The 18,678-nt window shown below is 55.6% G+C and overlaps 6 protein-coding genes across 6 annotated transcripts; 4 read left to right on the forward strand and 2 right to left on the reverse strand.

Moving 5' to 3' along the window:
- Positions 1-668: 668 nt before the first annotated feature.
- Positions 669-1,502, forward strand: CCM_00275 (GPI-anchor biosynthesis protein, putative; the record flags this gene model as incomplete). Its single annotated transcript, XM_006665435.1, has 2 exons — positions 669-1,013; positions 1,086-1,502. The coding sequence occupies 2 exons, from the start codon at positions 669-671 to the stop codon at positions 1,500-1,502; spliced, it is 762 nt and encodes a 253-aa protein (XP_006665498.1).
- Positions 1,503-1,648: 146 nt separating this feature from the next.
- On the reverse strand, positions 1,649-2,056 carry CCM_00276 (uncharacterized protein; the record flags this gene model as incomplete). The annotated part of the gene is made up of 2 exons (XM_006665436.1): positions 1,649-1,696; positions 1,775-2,056. 2 exons carry the CDS (start codon positions 2,054-2,056, stop codon positions 1,649-1,651), a joined length of 330 nt encoding a protein of 109 aa, XP_006665499.1.
- Positions 2,057-3,957: 1,901 nt separating this feature from the next.
- On the forward strand, positions 3,958-4,403 carry CCM_00277 (stress response RCI peptide, putative; the record flags this gene model as incomplete). Its single annotated transcript, XM_006665437.1, has 4 exons — positions 3,958-3,974; positions 4,085-4,094; positions 4,158-4,254; positions 4,354-4,403. 4 exons carry the CDS (start codon positions 3,958-3,960, stop codon positions 4,401-4,403), a joined length of 174 nt encoding a protein of 57 aa, XP_006665500.1.
- A 1,197-nt stretch (positions 4,404-5,600) lies between these two features.
- Positions 5,601-7,918, reverse strand: CCM_00278 (E1-like protein-activating enzyme Gsa7p/Apg7p; the record flags this gene model as incomplete). Its single annotated transcript, XM_006665438.1, has 4 exons — positions 5,601-6,074; positions 6,134-7,474; positions 7,529-7,637; positions 7,719-7,918. The coding sequence occupies 4 exons, from the start codon at positions 7,916-7,918 to the stop codon at positions 5,601-5,603; spliced, it is 2,124 nt and encodes a 707-aa protein (XP_006665501.1).
- Positions 7,919-8,973: 1,055 nt separating this feature from the next.
- CCM_00279 (deoxycytidylate deaminase, putative) lies at positions 8,974-10,214 on the forward strand (the record flags this gene model as incomplete). Its single annotated transcript, XM_006665439.1, has 3 exons — positions 8,974-8,995; positions 9,058-10,079; positions 10,170-10,214. The coding sequence occupies 3 exons, from the start codon at positions 8,974-8,976 to the stop codon at positions 10,212-10,214; spliced, it is 1,089 nt and encodes a 362-aa protein (XP_006665502.1).
- A 4,799-nt stretch (positions 10,215-15,013) lies between these two features.
- On the forward strand, positions 15,014-18,250 carry CCM_00280 (Protein kinase-like domain; the record flags this gene model as incomplete). The annotated part of the gene is made up of 1 exon (XM_006665440.1): positions 15,014-18,250. The coding sequence occupies one exon, from the start codon at positions 15,014-15,016 to the stop codon at positions 18,248-18,250; it is 3,237 nt and encodes a 1,078-aa protein (XP_006665503.1).
- Between the last annotated feature and the right edge of the window lie 428 nt (positions 18,251-18,678).

An 18,678-nucleotide genomic window follows, 5' to 3' on the forward strand; every position in this document is an offset into this window, starting at 1 on the left:
GTGGCGGCACAATGGCCAGACGAGAAAGACGCTGGCGCCTGCACATCACACCACGACTGTCTCTGAGCCGGGTGAGTCGCAACGATTGTGGCACCATTCTTGGACAACAACGTGGCGGGGACACGACCCCCCCGGCGCTTTGCGGAACGGCCGTTGGCTGGGTGGTCCGGATGTGGCCTGATTGTCGGCCGACCAGTCAGGCGCATTGAAATGCCAGCTGACAGCTACGATTCTCATACTAATAATACATGGGACGAATCAATCGTGTTTAATTCTAAGCCGAGTTTGGGGTTCTCAGCTACTCGAGAAAAAAGCTGGGCAACACGCAGCGACATTCTTTCTTCCAGAATTTGCTTCAGCCCCTAGGGCCTTTTTCTGAGCGTTTGACCCGTTGAAACACGCACCAAATAGTACGATAAATCCGGCTCGAGTGAATAGCAGGTCTTGACTATCCCATTTTCGACTTGCAAACATCATCTGCATTCTTTTGTGGCATGGCGACTCAGCACTTACACATCCAAGCCGGCAAGTAGCTGCACGTGACTTCGTGATGGAGATGCAGCCATTTCCTCCACGTGCGGCGCGCACTAGCATGATACCTTGACGGCCCTCTCGAGACTTTTCGCCCTCCAACCCCTCCGCCATCACCGCACACCACACGCATCACAATGTCCTCGGCCAAGACGACAACCATACCGGCCGCCGCCGACGCCGATGCCGACACCAGGCCCAAGATCCTGCTACACCCAGTGCCCATCTACGACTCGCCGCTGGCCAAGGGCGTCTCCGTGGGCCGCGTCGCGGTGCTGCTGGGCCTGCTGGCATGGGGCATGGACAGCCTCGTCGCGGACCCCGCGTCGGCGCTGCAGAGGGCGCTACCCGTCGTAGCCGCCGTGCAGGCCGTCTACGCGACGCTGTGCATCCCACCCGCCGGGTCGGCGAGCAGAGCGGGCAAGAAGCCGCGCCCGGGCGAAAAGACCAAGAAGAATGACGGGAGCACCAGTGTTATTTCCGTACGTTTTTCACACACGCATCTCTACAAAACCCCCGTACGAGGCACTCGCTAACTTGTACCGTTCCCGCAGAGCGTCATTGTCGCCCTCGTCCTCTCCGCGCTGACGGTCCCCGCACTGTACGCGCTCCTGGTCCTCTTTGGCGCGCCGTTCCTCGCGCACACGGCGCACACGGTGCTCTGCGCGGCGCACTTTGCGCTGCTGGCCGTGTTTCCGGTGGTGCACGCGCGCGGGCTGGACCGGTCGGCGCTGGTGGCCGTGGCGGGCGCCGCGGCGCCGCTGGACGAGCCGTACGGTGCGCTGGTCGGCGCGGCTGCCGGCGCGTGGCTCGGCGCGGTGCCGATCCCGCTCGACTGGGACCGCGACTGGCAGCGGTGGCCGGTGACGGTCGTCGTCGGCGCGTACGTGGGCGCCGCGGCGGGGAGCCTGCTGGCGGGCACCGTGCTATACGGCAAGAGGCTGGCGGGTCATGCCGTCAAGGCAGATTGAAAAGAAAAAAAGTAGCGGCGCAGAAGGGAGGAGAAACGCTGCGGGAAAATGGATGGGCGGTGTAGTCTATTGCATGTACTATTTCTGGCAAGGTTTGGGCGTCGTGTCCGTCGTTGAGACTGGGCTGTACTTTTAATACAAATACTTTATTGACTCCAGATGCTGCACAGGTTGAGCAGCTCTTCGGGTAGGGACTAAAAGCTGTTGGTGAATTACAAGGATCGAATACAACATCACCATGGACTAGAGTAGATTTCAGGCATCCATCGCACGCCCGCTCGGGTTTCGCTGCAGGCGGGACAAGACATCAGCTTCGCCCTTTTGCCAAGCAAGCTTGGTGCTGGCGCAACACATGCTTTTTTTGTGGGCGTGGAACCAGCACTGCCGCCTCGGTGCTGAGGGCATTGTATTCCGAGTGACTCAATCAATTCGATATTACCTTGCGTGTGTGGTGTGTGCAGAATGCGTGTGACGAGCTTACCAGACCAACCTCCCTTGCCCCCCTCGTCCGACATTGCACTCCAGCGCAGCACAGCCCACCCACCAGGATACATTGGGGAGGGGCGGCGCGTAGAACTGCAGACGGGACTTGGGAGGTTGCGTCAAGATGAGATAAAGCGTTGACTACCTAGTCAAGGAGAAGAATCGGCGTGGCCGTCGGGGAATTCATTACTAAAACAACGAGGTAGAAAACACAGTCACAACGGCTGCTGCGCCACGGCCAAGGGACGTGTTGTGTGAAAGGGTGATGTAATGATGAGTGGCGGGTGTGGCGGCGGTCATGTCAACCACGTTGTGGTGCCACAATCAGGATATCTATCATGTGTGGCGTCCAGATGAAGAGGAGAATGGGGCAAAGGAAAAAGCAAGGAAGCAAAGGGCAAAGTGGTCTGTCTACAAAACGCAAAAAAATCAAACCATCATTCTGGAGCCCGTTTTCTGGAGATGGCACGCATTGATGACAATTTTCAACGCAGGGGTACAAAGGCGAGAGAGCCAATCGCGGCTGGTTTTCGAGGTATGGGGTAGATTCGATGTCGCGACGTATGATGGGTAAACGATGTGCATTGTTTTCATTTGGCACAAGTTATTAGTAGGTGGTATTATAGGACAAATGGCTGGCCAGCCAGGGTTCTTACATGAGCAAGCACAGTGCTTTTAGTGCTTGTCCTGTCCCAATGACGTACAAGCAACGGGAACGGGCATGTGGCCAAGCGATACGCCCAGGTTGTCGCCAAGGGCAGAAGCTGGCTGGATCGACAAAGGGTCTCAGTTGTTTCTGACCGCTCTGCTTTTTTTTTTTTTCGTACGTACTGGTTCCAATCCCTTCACTTGTTCTCATCTTTGTGTGTTTTCTTTTTTGTTTATACAGTCGTTTGCCGGAATCCAGTCCATTCTTCCGAAAAAAAAAAAAAAATTTGGCAATAAAAAGAATTATTTGGAGACGTCGTGGTGGAGCTTGGCGGCCAGCAAAGTGTGGCTTGTCGATGACGCAGTTGCTGGAGCTTGGTTGGCCCCGCCAGAGCGGCTGTTTGTAATTTATTTTCGTCCATCGTCGATGCGATGTGGGAATGCAAAACAATACAGATACATGTGATTTGAATTGCGTATACTGGCGTTTACTGTTTGGTTTTTTTTTTGGTACTTTTTTTTTTTTCAATGATGATTCATGGCATGTCAAGGCTGTGCTGAGTGTGCAACAAGGTGTCGAGAAACAGGTAGTTAGCAAAAAAGTCATCTGGGTCATCAGCGTCTGTGGGGCTGGAGCTAGGTACCTCTGCTGGAGCTATCCTACCCTGTCTCTACCGGGCAGCAGTACGCCGACAAGGTTCGAGCGTCTATTCGTCGTCGTCCCGGTGCCGCGACTCGCCTCGCAAGGCTGCAAATCGAACAAAATAATGGATGGGAAAAAAGGACAGTGCAATGAAACCAATCATCTCATCCACAGCACAAGGTTAATAGCCCAACTCCAACCAGTCACTGTGCAGGCAAGCAGGGCAAGTTGCTTGCTGCCTGTGGCTGAGCAGCCTATCCTCTGTGCGGCCAAGGCGGAGACACCGTCGCGCCCCTCCCATCCCCCCCCCAGCCATGCTCTAGCCATGCTCTGGTTCGTGCTAGATTTGGCCCAACCAGTCAAGTTCCCCGAGCCGGCCTTGCCTTGCTTTGCCGTCATAGTAGTAGTGGCAGTGCGTCTGTGTCTCTTGGTATTATTGTGCCCGTTTGCTCTAGTTATTCTTTCTGCTCCTCTTGTTCTTGCCCAAAGTCCGGGGCCCTCGCCGGAGCTAAAATTCTTTCATATAAGCTTCTTCCTGCCCCCCCCCCTCTCCCCGCCGCCGTCTCTCCCTTCTTCTCAACTGAATTACTTGTCCATCACCGAGAACTTTCAACCTCACCACACACAGCACTCTTACAACACAAGACCCTCAACCTCGTTGACCATCTTTAATACGCCAACATGCCTTTCACTGCCAGGTAAGATTTTATCCTGCGGCTGCTGCGGCTTCCTGCACCGTTTTGCTGCAGCGCGCCGCGTGCAGCCATTTTATTCCGAAGGACCCGAGCTAACATGAACGTCTCTCTAGCGACATCTGCGTACGTTTACCGGCAATCATCGCCAGACATTTTCTTCCCTCGCGAATACTAACAAAGCGTTAGAAAATCCTGCTTGCCATCATCCTCCCTCCCGTGGGTGTCCTTCTGGAGCGTGGCTGTGGTGCCGACCTCTGCATCAACATCTGCTTGACCATCCTCGGTACGCCGCCCCCCCATGCCGCCCCCTGCGCCTGCGCTTCGCCCAGCTGCAATCTCCCCCAAAACAAAACACGGCATAGTTACTAACCCCCCCTTCCAGGTTATATCCCCGGTATCATCCACGCTCTCTACATCATTCTCAAGTATTAAGTGCCTCCGGCGCTCTCCCGGCGGCGCCCTGATCTGAGAAAGTCGCGACAAGAGGCTTTCGTAGCTATTGCATCATGACTTTCTGAGTCAAACCCGCCAAGCGCCCCACGGCCGCGACTGCCCGCCCCGGCCTCCCGAGCTCATTCAGCTGCGCCTTTCGTAATGATGGCATTGTTTTGCCTGCCAAAAAAAAGTGCTTCAGTCTTTTGAGCTTTCGGTCTGCCTCGGCATTTGGTCGCGATCGCCGTCGCATTTACGCTCCTTCGACTCGACGACGCATTTCTCACTTGCTTCTTCTTTCTTTACGGTCGCGATTCGCTTCGCACGCTCCCTCAATCCCCACGACAGCCGACGGTGACTTATTTTCCTTTGGCTTTCTTTTTTCCTCAGTAGCTTTGGTGTGATGAGCAACGGTCCACGACCCGTTCGCTCTTCTAATTATGAACTTGGAGGCTGCGGAGGGTCGCTGGGCTGCATAACGCGGGCGATATTTGACCACGGTAATTTTATCTTCGATACCCATCAATCCAAAGACTTTTTTCCCTTTAGCTCCTCCCTTGACGCTGTAACAAAATTGCTGTGCTAAATTTGTAGTCAAGGCTGTGACGTGATTCCTTTTCGCTCGCCGCATCATTACGTCAGACTGCAGGCGCCGCCAGCCCATTTCCACCGAGGTGGATCGAACACCTCCAGTGGATCGATGAGCTGCCATGAAACGCTGCCCATCACTGTCATTTAGTAGCCCAATAAATCCATCCCAGCTCGCCGATTGGCGTTTGCCACCAGCTTGGTGTGTGTAATGAGACGGCAACGGTGGGTTTCATCCAGATGTGTTGCTATATCGATGTCGCACAGTTCCTGGCACCGCCACATCATGTAACCGTGAAGCACCCTGAGGACCGTACAAATCCAAGGCCTAATCACGACTGTGAGAGAGAAAATCATAATCGTTACTATAAAACTATACCAATTTCAAAAACGCCAACAGATTGCTGTAAAGATGTAAAAATGACCCCATGTACGCCATTGTCCAGAGTCTTGACCTTGCTGGACAGCCCGAGAACCATATTCCAAACCTCTCGCCATCACCACTTCCCAAACCCCATACTCCTCTTCTATGCCACCCCACATCTTCCACGATCGCATTCCCATTTCTTTCTTCTTTCCTCGCGCCTTGTACCAGTGCCCTCCTTCCAATCACAGCAGCTCGCCCTCGCCATCATCATTGCCCGCCACGCCCTCGTCCTCCTCGTCCCAGTCCAAGTCGCCAGAGAGCTCCTCGGCGCGGCGCTGCACCTCGGCCAGGCCCGAGAGCTCGGCGACATAGTCCTTTTCCTGCAGGGCGCGCCGCAGAAACTGCCAGCCGTCGGCGCGGTACGCGGCCAGCACGCGCGGGCTGCACGCGCTGCAGCAGTCGTAGCTCTGCCCGCGGATCGACAGGCTCGTAAAGGTCGACACGTGCCCGCGGATCTGGTGCGGCACGAGCCCGAGCGGGTGGTTCGGCGGGTCGCGCTCGGCCAACGACGCGGGCTGGGAGGGCGCCGGCGCGGCGTTTTTGAGCGGGTGCTGCAAAAGACTAGTGAGCATCTCGACGAGCAGCGCCGAGGCGATGCCGGCGACGCCGGGGCGGGTCACGGTGCATTGCTGGTCGAGGGTTGAGTCTTTCATGGACTACAGAGGGTTGGGTGGTTAGTTTGCATTTGAAAATGACCGCGCGAAGATAGGCTTACGTCTGCTGGTGCAACCACGTCGTTGCAAAAGTAGCATCCCAGAGGCACATGGCCCTCTTCCATCGTCTCTGCACCATGTCGCATAACTACGTAGGAATCAAACCCAAGCGCCGCATTCATGACAATCTTGCCCGCGGCTTTGCCCATGACAGTCGGCAGCCACCGCGACTCGCGTGTGTCCATGAGGAGGAAAATCACGTCGTGCTCGTCAATCAGCGCCTTGAGCTTCTCCATGTCCGCCTTGGTGCGTGCCTCGTCCGTGAACGGGTGGCCTAGCATGGGCACCGACAGCGCGTGGCCCTGCGCGTCCACGCCCGGGTAGATGCGGCGGAGCATGGCGGCGGCCGTCTCGGCCTTGGGCTTGCCGCCGCCGACGCAGTCCTCAAACTCAAAAAGCGGCTGCCGCACGGGGTTCGAGTACGAGACGCGGCCGTAGTCGACGAAGGTGATCTTGCGCACGCCCCAGCCGAGAAGGTTGCGCGACACGTACCCGCCAAGCGTGCCTGCGCCCAACAGCAGGCACTTGGTGCTCTTGATGCCTTCGAGGTCCAGGTCCGGCGCTAGCCGCCACTTCATCAGCTTGAGGTTGAGGTCCACGGACGAGTCGGCCAGCCGCGCCGGGTCCATGTATTCGCCCAGGTTGGCCTGCTGCGCCTGGAGTTTGCCGTTGCGGGAGCGCTCCCAGCCCGTTACCTTAGGCATCTCCTTCATCGGTGTGCCGCCGGCCGCGTCCGTTTCCAGGGATAGGATGACACTCCGGGCCTCGTGCCGTCTTGCGCGCGTGTCTCGGTAGCAGAGAATCTTGACCTTGGTGAGGCGATACCGCTGGCGGATCAACACAAGAAGGTTGCGCAGGGGCCAGGAGGGACCCTCAGCGTGTGTCGATCCATCCACGAAGCAGATATATTGGTCCTCTTCTGGCACATTACTGAAGAAACCCTCTTCGAAACGGCGTAGCGAGCCCACGTTCCAGTGGTATGGCAGTTTTCTGGCGGCCGTTTCAGCTTCTGCGTCGGGCTCCATCTCTTCGGCATCATCTGCGTATTCGTCGTGGCTGGCGCTCTCGGGACCTTGAACCTTCTTCGCGAGGAAGAAGCCGTGTTCGCGGCCATCGACTGAGTAGCGCCACGTGCCCACACGGTCGACCAGGGCCGTCGTCTCGTCAGGCGTGAGGCGTTCGCTGGGGCCTGCACGGTGCCAAGTCGGGTCCGAATGAAGCGCCGGGAAGGCGAACCAGTATGTGAATTTATATTTCTTTAGGTCGGCATAGGAGAGGATGACGAACGAGGCGAGTAGAGAGGGGACAGAGTAGATGGTGCCATCGTTAATGGCATCCCAGATCTAGCATGCGTTAATCAAGTTGGCGCTAATTTCCAGAACTTTAGCAAGGCTTACCTGACGCCCTGCAGTCTTAAGCATGGCAGTCTTGTCCATGTTCCTGAAATCTTCAAGTGTGTTTACGTTTCGTATGATGCCTTCAGCTCTAGCCGTGCCCAGCGGCGCACTACATCATCGGTTAGTCGCTGACACAAACATCACAAAACCTCCACGGTGGCGAGGTTTCACATCCAGCACTGTTCCATACGTTTTGCTGGTCAGGGCATTGCCCAGTATCTGCATCTTGCTGCTCGCTTCTGGTAGCTCCGCTCGTGGCTCGTACAGTCCGAGAATCCCGCGCGCCGAGTCGTCGAGCTTGTCATAGTCGAGCTTAGACGCAAAGAGCGCCGAGTAGAATGGCAGCTCAATCTCGGATGCGAATGGGGCAAACTGCAAGGGAGTCGCCATGGTTGCTGCAGCGCCGGTCGCGCTGATGTTGCAAGCGCCTGGTGTCGTGTCAGGCTGCAGACGTCGTGTGATGGTAGCTTTCGTTTGCGGTTATACCGATGGTATTCAGTATTACGGGAGTTATAGAAGATGTCGGATCGATGCGCAATGGATCTTTCTGGGATATTCGTCTGCGAAAGTGCTCATCTGACCAAGACAGTCATGACAGCTTGAGCCGGCGGGTGATGCCCTACTAGCCTGCCCCGCCGCGGGGCTTAGCGTCACAAAGGGCTGGTGACAACGGCGAATGGAAACAAGAACTTTAACGAAGTGCGAAACTTCAAGCCTCAACAGTTCAAAATTTCATTTCCAAGTAAGGAAATTTTATCCATTTTGATTGAGATAGCACTGCTAGATTTTAAGCCGTCCTAGTAGTACCAAACTCAGGTTAAAGTAAACTTGGCCTTAGTGAAATACTTTATAGTACCTATTAAGCAAACCGTTAGCATCAAGAAACATCCGGTATGGTGTAGTGGCTAACATCGCTCGCTCTCAATGAAGAACCGAGCAGCCCAGGGTTCGATTCCCTGTACCGGAGAACATCTTCTTTTTGCATTTTTTTAATGCCCTCTGTCAACGAGCTCATTCAGGAGCCGTCCATTTCTTTGTCTTTTTTTTTCTTTTCCACCACTGGCTCAAGTTCTTCCCCTTTCCCCGGATACTTATTAAGAGTGTGCCTTCTTTTCCTGTTCGTCTTTGGTGATATTAGCCAGTTACTGGTTTCCCGCCAACTGTGTGGAATTGAGCCTTGGTACATCACGAGAGGTTATTGTTGACACAGGGTCTTCCGTTTTTTTACGGGGGCAACTCCCTTGTAGATTCCGCTTCTTCCCTCCCTGATCCAGAATTATCTGCTGCAGAAAAGCGTTGCCGTTTGAATTTGAACGGCCAGGCAAATCTATTAAACGCGAAGACCCACCTCGAACCGCGCCCGAGACACGTCCCTCAATCAATCACACGACTTTTCTCAACAGAAGCCCACCAGCTGTCCTTGCGGATCACATTGGAATCTCAAGATGCTCATTGGTATATGTGGAAGTAAGATGAGCCCTGTTAACGAAAGCGGAGTGCCGAGCAAGATACTAACCTGCGCGGGACAGGCATTTGCTCCGGCAAAAAGACGGTGGCGCAATATCTTGTCGAGCACCACGGCTTCAAGCGCCTCTACCTACGCGGCGATAATCTAGGAGTCAATGGTATCCGGGAGAACGCTTCTGAAGAAGCCACCGACTCTGGCCCGGCCGCTCACGGCAGCCATTTACCCGATTCGCTGGCAGTGCGAAGTGATCATGAGAGCCACACATTTGACACGGCCGAGGCGCTTCTAGATTTCGTGACGCTCAGCTGGCGCAGCCGCTTCGTTACCACCGACATCCCCACAGAAAAGGCTCTCGACGTGTTGCTGCGCCGGCCCTTCTTCATGCTCCTCTCGACCGACGCGCCACTCCTCGTGCGCTGGCGGCGGCACTCTGCGCGGCTCGAGGCCAGCGGCACGGCGGGCGCCTCGCCGCTCTCCCTCGACGCCTTCGCGGCCGAGAACGACCGGCACCTGTTCTGCCCGCGGCAGGGTCTGCAGCCGCTCATTTCGCGCGCGACGGTGCGGCTGCTCAACACGTCGCCGTCGCTGGCGCACCTGTACGCGACGCTCGGCACGCTGGACATCCCGAACCCGGAGCGGCTGCGGCCCGGGTGGGACACGTACTTCATGTCGCTGGCGGCGCTGGCGGCGCAGCGCTCCAACTGCATGAAGCGGCGGGTCGGGTGCGTGCTGGTCGGCGAGGGCCACCGGGTCGTGTCGACGGGGTACAACGGCACGCCGCGCGGGCTGCGCAACTGCGCCGACGGCGGGTGCCCGCGCTGCAACAGCGGCCACTCGTCGGGCGTCGGGCTCGCGACGTGCCTCTGCCTCCACGCCGAGGAGAACGCGCTGCTCGAGGCCGGTCGGGATCGCATCCGCGGCGGCTCCGTGCTGTACTGCGACACCTGCCCGTGCCTGACGTGCAGCATCAAGATTTGCCAGGTCGGCATCAGCGAGGTCGTCTACGCGCACGGCTATAGCATGGACACGGAGACGGCGGCCGTGTTTCGCCAGGCCGGCGTCAAGCTGAGGCAGTTTACACCGGTGAGTTGTTTCCTCGGCGTAGTCTTTGCGCGGGTGACTTGTCGTCTTTCGTGGTATTCGATTCATTGCTGACTTTTTTCTTTGCGGTAGCCCCCGAATGGATTGATTCACCTTACAAAAATGGACCTGCATTAGCCGACAACTACGCGAGATGGAAGGTTTTTCATCGTATGATGGGTGAAACATGGCAGTGCGTTGTAAATATGTAGTGGCATGTGGGCGTTTAATTGGATGCATGTACGGATCTGATAAAGTCGATTCTGTCACTTGCGCTCCTGCCTGCTCTTTAGCTTTTGAATGTGTTGATTACGAAATTCTGTCACTTGCGCCCATACCTGCATTTCTATTTTTACATATGTACGTTGCGAGATAATTGCCTCGCACTCGGAGAATGTGATTGCGTGTGAGCAGAATAACTAGGTAGTCATGCAAGCGAAGGGTGTAAGCATTGTTTCCTAGTGCCACATACTTGGGTGCGATATCACATACAATATTTATTATCACCCGCTAGGAATTAAAAGATACTATTAACTTCATGCGCATAATAAATAAATGGTCAAACCTCGCGCAATTGTCTTATTGTCCTATCATCAAAAGATCAAACTCTTGTATAGGGTAGCTCCAGCTCGCAGCGCTGATGGCTGCATCTTATCTTCTCGCCTGTTAGGGCAAGCAAATCCACCGACATCCACCAGATCCAATATCACGCGTTGGCTTCCAAGCCTCAATCTCGCCTGACCAGGGTATTCATTTCCTAGTCAGGATTCCCCGCCACCAGAGCATAAAACGTGATATCTTGTTCAGCCACCCGTCTAGTCTGTCGTTGGACGTTCATGCACTGTGCGTGAGGCGGTCAATGGGCGACCAGCACCCCATGCCCCTGCAATTCGGTTGTTCCCTTGCAGGACTGCCCTAACTGCACACGATCACCCAGCCTCGTAGTTTCGAATACGGTAGATGTCGCATGCCATCGTGTACGAAGTATGCGGTGAGCAACACCAGCGCCCTGAACACTTGCTCCATCTCCTTTACCGCCTTGTGTTCGGCGCAGTGTTACCAGCGCTTCGGAGGACGGACACACAGGACCGGCCTTGCGCCGCCCTGGATGCAGGGCGGTCAGACAAACCGAACAGGTACATGTTCCACGAAGAGACACAAAAAAGAAAAAAGAAACAGAGAACTCCGCAGACTGCTACCTCGGCGAATGACTGAAATCAACAAAGAATAGGGGTTCATAGGGGACCAGTGACCAGTGACCAGTGACCAGAATGCGAGTCTTGGCCGGAGTTGGGCCTCTTGTGCGAAACGGACGATTCAAGGCGGCCCTCTGGCCGCAGCAGAAGGCAGGCCGACTCGTCCGAGGTTCGGGCGCCCCGGGCCGCGATTCAGCAGCCGCCCACCAGTTTGCATGAATTGGCGAAATATTTTTAGGGCCATCATTTATCAAGACCGGGTCCCTGGGCCTTTGGACTCGCGGGAATGCCAATGGTTCGAGTCAAGGCTGGCGACTATTACCAGCAAGACATAACAAAGACGAGCAAAATTGAACAGCGACTCAGGACACCAAGACGGGAGAGCGACTGACACCGACCTGCTACAGGGACCAGGCGGTCCTCTCAGGAGCAAGACTACGGCCCAAGATGGAAACAACAGCCTAGACGGAACTCCGGGTTCGACTCCGTGCGTGCGGGTCGGGCTTTGGGCTGACCTACTAGACCGGCAGCTAGTGCGGGCTGGGCGGACGAGAACGTTGACCGGGGTCGCGACCTAAAAAGATGAAAAGAAAGGGGGTGAAGAGGTTCGATGGGAGAGAGGGGACTTGGACGGCCTGCCCACGATGCTTCTCCTGAGCTATCCGTTACACTGATACCAGGCCCCGTCGCGTGTGGAGAGGCCGGGGAATAGGGGCACAAGTGATAATACCAGCCATGATAATACTACGTCAGAACAGGCTTTGTTTGTTTTTGTCCCGATCTGGACAGCGGGCGAGGCGCCTTGTAGAACCCCAACGCAACCGCCGGTCCTACGGAGGACAGCGGCGCATCGTGGGACAAGCGGCAAGGCGCACGAGGCAAGAGAGCAAGAAGAATGCTGCGATGGATGCCTGATGCGGCCAAGGTTGGGCATCGGCAGGCCAGAGTACGAAGTAGCGCATGACGAGAGCACGAGAGGGCGTTGAGGGCTTGGTGCTTGCTTGGTTGGGTGCCCCGTCACGTCAACGACCCACCGGCGGCGAGTGTCTTGGACTCTTTTGGGGCGTGATGAAGGCGATGATGTGGATGAGAGTCGTACTATGGGCAAAGACTACTCTATACCAGTAAGCGAGAGAACTGAAAGCTGACAGAGATCAATGCAGCATAGCATGTCGCACGTCTGCTGGTATGGTGGTGGCAGCCAGCAAAATAGCAGGGCGGATGATGAAGCCGAGATTGGGCCAATATCGCAGGCTGTCGAGAGAACAAACGGGTTTCAAAGGCGGCAGAGGAAGCAACAAGGGACAAGATGGCTGGCCAGCGAAAGCCAGATTGTCGTCTGATTTGAGGCGCACAAAGCTGGGCTGAGGTCGACAGGGTCCAGTCCACCAGTACGGGCAGCACACGTTGGGAATCTGGCGCCGCCTGCAGCAGGTACCGCTCTCTTGGTAGGCTACGATGCAGTCAGATGCAGTACAGCGTGGCAGGACAGGACGGGGGGAGTTTGCTCCAGTAGCGGCAACCTGGCAGACGATTACTCGCTGCCGGGTGTGCAGCATGTTGCATGAGATGTGGACATGGTGGTGTGCGTCTGGGAGTGTTGTATGAGACTGACCTGGGCAAAAAGCCAAGGGTGGAGCCGTGCACCGTGGCAGGCGAGACATTTGTCGCCGAGTTTCAGTTCTTTTTTCTTTGGTTCGCAGCGCGCAGGTTGGGGTGGTGGATGGTGATGATGGATGGTGGTGGATGGATGGATGGTGGATGGATGGTGGATGAGTGGCTGGCTGGAGACGGCCCAGGAGGATGGACAGAGTATTACAGAACAGAAAAGACAGGAGGCGGGGTGAAAAGACAATCACAACAATCACAAAACAAGACACGCATCGGGAGGCTGCACACCACTGCGCTCGCAGCAATCTGCAGCAGTGAGCAGGTACCCCGTGGGCTGTGCGGCGCACTCGAAATAAGAGTGGCAAAGAAAGGCAAACAAGAAATGAAGGATAATATTGGCAGTGGAAATGAGCTCTATTAGAAATCTAGGTACCTACCTAGGAGGTATTAGCAATCCCTGTGAGAACTGGTGGTGCAATGGCGGGCGCGCGGAAAGTCGACTGATCAACTGGGACAGAGTATCTGCTTCAACAGTGTGGGCTGGCGGCGGCGTGGCCAACGGTCACATTTATTACAGCGCCCTCTTGTCCCTCTTGTCACACTGATGATCCCAGCGAGTCGTCTGTAGTACTGATGTAATTTTTTAGCGACAGCGCCTGAGCCGGGGACCAGGTGGCGCTGGACTCGCTGGGCAGTGGCAGTCAAAGTGGTCAAAGTGGCTCACTGTGCGGGACGGGTGGACTCAGTGGACGGGACAGTGGATGCAGCGGACTCGTCCTCCCCTGCAAGGCCGCCGCTGCCCCCAATCCAACCCCCTGTAACCCCTGTATCCTGTCCTGTATCCCCTTGCCCACCCCCAGGCCATTGGGCCGCACACCTCTTTCTCGACGCGTCTCGGGCGCGACACGCTAGCTGTATCAGGAAACATGGTAAACAAATGCGTCACCCGCCTTTGTCACGACCCTTTTCTCTCTTTCTCTCTTTCTCTTGTCGTCTTTCGTCTTTCTTGGTCCACTGGCTGGTCCCCCAAAGTCCCCTTCTTTGCGCTGCCTCGCCCGTCTTCTCCATGCACACCCCCCGTCAGATACCTACCCAGACCCAGGACCCGACCCGCGACAGGATTCGACTTCCCCTGCCTGCTGTCCTTGCCTGTCAGAGTGGACTTCTTTTTTTTTTTTAATCCGTGGTTGCGCTAACTCCTTCTTGTGCCCATCCTCGCTCCGTTCTCTTGTTCTCGTGAAAGCACCCTGCCTGCGCCTACTTTTTGCATTCCTCACATTACCTGCTCGTCCGCACACCATCAACAACCCCTCAATCCTCGCCTGCCCTTGCTGTCCGGAATAGCTCCCTTTTATCATCGCTTGTGTTTCTCAGACACATTGACCGAGCTATTGTCTCCGGAGGTATGGTTGTCGTATGAGAACCGACAAAGCCGGGCTGTGTGGTGCGATTATACAGACCGTCGCATCGTTGGACAAGAAAATCTAGACTACCGTTCGAGGACGAACCGTTTCGGCTTGGGACAGGATACGAATGTGATTTGTGCGCGGCGAATACAATCACAAGATCAAGTTATAAACAATCGACTCGCACTCGCACTCGTCCCGACCAGGACCGACTTGCATGTGCCTGTCCCTTGTGACCCGCCATGTGCCAACTGCCTCTCCTGGCCTGACGAGTCGACAACCCAACCACGTATTACGCCGCATCATCATCGCCTCCGCCGCCGACATCCGGCTTCAACAACTGCTGCCTGTTTCTGTACAACGGTGCTCGCCGAGCTATGGTGCCGATCTGACCAATCCTCTCCTATCTTGGGCCTTCTAGACCTGCTCTCACTCTGCAGCCCAGCAGCCGACATTCTACTGTCGCACACATTCACGACACGTCACCTACCTCTGTTTGATACCTCGAAACAACATCGACATCTAGTCTTTATATACCCCAGCCGCAAAGCCTTCGTCTTTTTTTTCTTTGCTCATTCTTCAAACACTTCGACGCATTTTCGGCTTCTCCATTTTCTGCCTTTGCATCTTTGCCACTTGGGGCTAGCAACTGTTTCGTCGACATTCCGTATACTGTGCGCCCCGCTCTCAACGCCCTCGCCGCGCATTCCTCACAACAAACACAATGTCATTCTCCAACTCGGGCGGGACGTTGGCTCTGCCATCACCCACGCACGCCCATCAGATTGATGTTTCTTCTGCCGTCCGCACCCTCCGCCGCTCTCTCTCCCGATCACCATCTAAGTTTCTCTCTCGCACAAGCTCTCAGAACTCCGACCACTCGCTGCCAGCTTCTCCCCGGACGCCTTCTAGACGCTTTGTGCTCACGCCGAAACACCATCATCGGCTTACTGCTGCCCATCCGCACTCTGCGCCACCTGCCGCTGCTGCACTCGTGCAATCCACAACGCCTTTGCAGTCCCCTGTCTTGACGCCACTACGTCCCAGTGTTCGACTGTCGCTGCGCAGCGCAAAGGCTACAAAAACCCTATCGCCCGCCCGCCAACTCGCACGCCGCTCCTCACCCAAGAGTCCGATCAAACGCAGCCTCAACACCACGTCGGATTCCATCAACTACGCCCGCCCCGCAACCTCCGCCTCTCCTCGACATCGATTTTCGCCTGGCCAGGAAAACGCACGCGGAAGCGCCGCCGTTCTCAAGAGTCTCGATAAAAAACCTTCGCGCCACAGTCTTCATCTCGACGTTTCTGGCTCCTCGCAAGCTGCCTTCCTCAAAGCCCTGGACCTAACGCCCGAATACATGGTTTCGACCACTGGTGCCCTCAAGCGCAGTGATGCGACCATGAATCTGGATCATCCCAATCAAGGCAGCCCAGTGGCCAAACGCCGCAGCATGCACGGCATCGCCACTTTTGGCAACCCCGAAGGCTTCAGCATTTTTGGCAGCAACACTACCTCTTCTCAAAGTTTCGACATTCACGAGGACACGCATACTGAATACGAGCTTTCAGCCATGCCTGTCGCATTTCACGGCGATGCCCTCTCTTCTTCCGCTTCCTCCTCACCATCCTCTTCCGTTCCCAAGCGTTCCTCATCTCTCCGCAAATCAACACTACAGCAGCGCTCTCTAGGCAGACGCACAGGTGAGCGCCAGCTTGCCCAATTATCTTCGGACCTCTCCACTCCCAGTAGAAGCAGGCCACGACTTTCTACCGACCACTTTGTGCCTCCTCAGGTACCTCGAGACAGTCCATTCTCAAATGTGACTCCTCTACCAAACCCGTCCATGCACCCGCTGGACAGCAAATTGCACCAACCTCACCCCCTCTCTAAAACTCTGACCACATCTTCATCCGGGAACAGCCTGACCGAGGAAGAGCCTGCTTTCCAGGCACCCCCCAAGCCCAGCTTTGAACGCTTTGAGCGGCCCAAGTCGCATCCTTTCTCCCGCTCTCTCCCTGCCAACGCCACCCGTCCTACTGCGCGATCCACCCATGACCACACAAAGGCAGTGGCGACGCCAAACCACGCAAATCTGTGGGTTGGCGCCTTCAACTCGACAGGCTTGATTTCCAAGGTGAACCGCAACCCCGAGGAGGAGGCGGACAGAAAGTTCGCCCCGCCTGACACGCCGTGCAAGAAGCACGGCAACCCGTTTGCTACCTTTCCCCCTCAAGCAGGAAACGGCATGAGGAAGCGAGGTAATAGCAGAGGCTCCTTTGCTGGCATACCCTCTACACCATTTTCGGCTACACCTATCCGTGCCCCGGACACATTCGGCAATCTCGCCAAGGGCATGACCATTTTCCAGCGCGGCCCATCCGGGTTCCGTGCTCGTCGGGGCAGCGTCCTCAGCCTTGATGGCGAGGAACGCACGCTGTTTGGCGGAAACACTGATCTGACCAGCAGCTTGGACGCTGACATTCCTCCAACACCCACCAAGAATAGTTTGACCCCTAGCTTGAGCAACCTGAGTGAGCAGTCTCTGGAGAGCCCAAGTGCAAACCGTACCTTTGTGCTCCCTCCTCTCTCTGCTGTCAAACAGTTGCCTCCTCGATCCTCGACCGCGTCTCCCATCGAGAGACAGCGCACGCCCCAAACTCCACAGGAGGGCGTTCTGCCAGCTGAGAAGAACCGCCCCTCTCCCTCACAGATCAACGAAGCCGCCGAAAGCTCCATGCCGCCTCCCGTCACGCCCACTACCGCTAGAGACTTCCGCTCTTCCACCAGCATATTTGTAACTCCTGTCAATGATCGCAACAGCGACCTTGATATCGATGCAAGCCTGTATTCAAAGTTCGACAAGGTTGAACAGGTGGGCAAAGGTGAATTTTCTACAGTCTATCGCGTCACCAAGACGAACCGGGACCTATTCTCCGGGTCTCTATCTATGACACCAGCACATCTTGGCCAAAGCCCAACGAGGAGCCAAGTGTATGCAGTCAAGAAGAGCAGGCACCCTTATCACGGACTCAAGGACCAAGAGATCAAGCTACGTGAGGCTCGTATCCTTCAGGCCTTGTCCCATGCCGAGCATGTTGTACACTACGTTGACGACTGGGAGCACAAGTCCCATCTTTACATCCAGACGGAATTTTGTGAAGAAGGTACTTTGGAAAAGTTCCTGGGTACTGTGGGTCGTGGTGGACGCCTGGACGATTTCCGCATCTTCAAGATTCTACAGGACCTCTCCCTGGGTCTGAAGGAGATTCATGATGCCGGTTTTATGCACTTGGACATGAAGCCCGCCAACATTTTTATCAACTTTGAGGGTGCTCTGAAGATCGGCGATTTTGGCCTCGCACAGGCCTGCTCTGCGATAACCAGTGTAGAAACGGAAGGCGACAGAGAGTACATGGCGCCCGAGATGCTCAAGGGTCAGGTGGGCCAGCCGGCTGATGTCTTTTCTCTTGGACTCATCATCTTGGAGGTCGCAGCCAACGTTGTGCTTCCACCCAATGGTCCCACATGGATTGCTCTCCGGTCTGGAGACCTTTCGGAAGTCCCCAGCCTCACTTGGACGCCCTCCAATGAGGTCAAGCGGGATACCAGCGGCCATCCTCTCGAATTTGTGCACAGCAACGAATTCTTGGCGAACAAGCACAGCAGAGGAAACGTTCCGAAAGCTTTCAAGAATACTGATACTGATTTCAGCCAGCAGCCCTCCTTCATGGTTGACGCCTTCCACCCAAGCTCTCTGGACTCTATCGTTCGCTGGATGACTGCTAAAGAGCCTAGCGACAGACCCCGCATCGATCAGGTTCTGGAGCTCGAGGGGCTGCAGTGGCTCGCTGAACATCGCAACGCACCCGCCACCGTCTATGAAGGAAGCTGGGGTCTGGAAGATATGCCCCCGGTGGCGATTGCCTTTGACAGCGATACCGAAATGACAGACGTCTAAATTTGTTAGACGCGCATCCGATCTAGCCAAAGAGCAATGCTGGATACATACGAAAGGATACATCTCGAGCTTCGATTGGATTGGAAGCAGTACTGAGAAATGTACGCGGAGATATCGCTCAGTTGTTGGAAACATGGCAAACACGCTATGGCTTGGCAATGAATTTGCAAGTTGCTGCGAATGGAAGCAGGACAGCCACATTCCCGAGTTACACTACGACATGATTTATATGGAGTTATTTGGCATTACAACACATACCACCGCCAGGCGTCAACAGCACCGCTACAGAAATGATGGCGGATGAAAATGGCGACGCCCGAGAAGAAACCATACTTGAAATATTAGATATATGGGCGGTGGCGACGAAGCTCAAGGCCCAGCTTGGGATTATATATATACGGGCAAGGACATTATGCCCTGGCACCACA

Source organism: Cordyceps militaris (genome assembly GCF_000225605.1).
Source record: "Cordyceps militaris CM01 unplaced genomic scaffold CCM_S00001, whole genome shotgun sequence".
In the NCBI taxonomy this organism is placed as follows: Eukaryota; Fungi; Ascomycota; class Sordariomycetes; order Hypocreales; family Cordycipitaceae; genus Cordyceps; species Cordyceps militaris.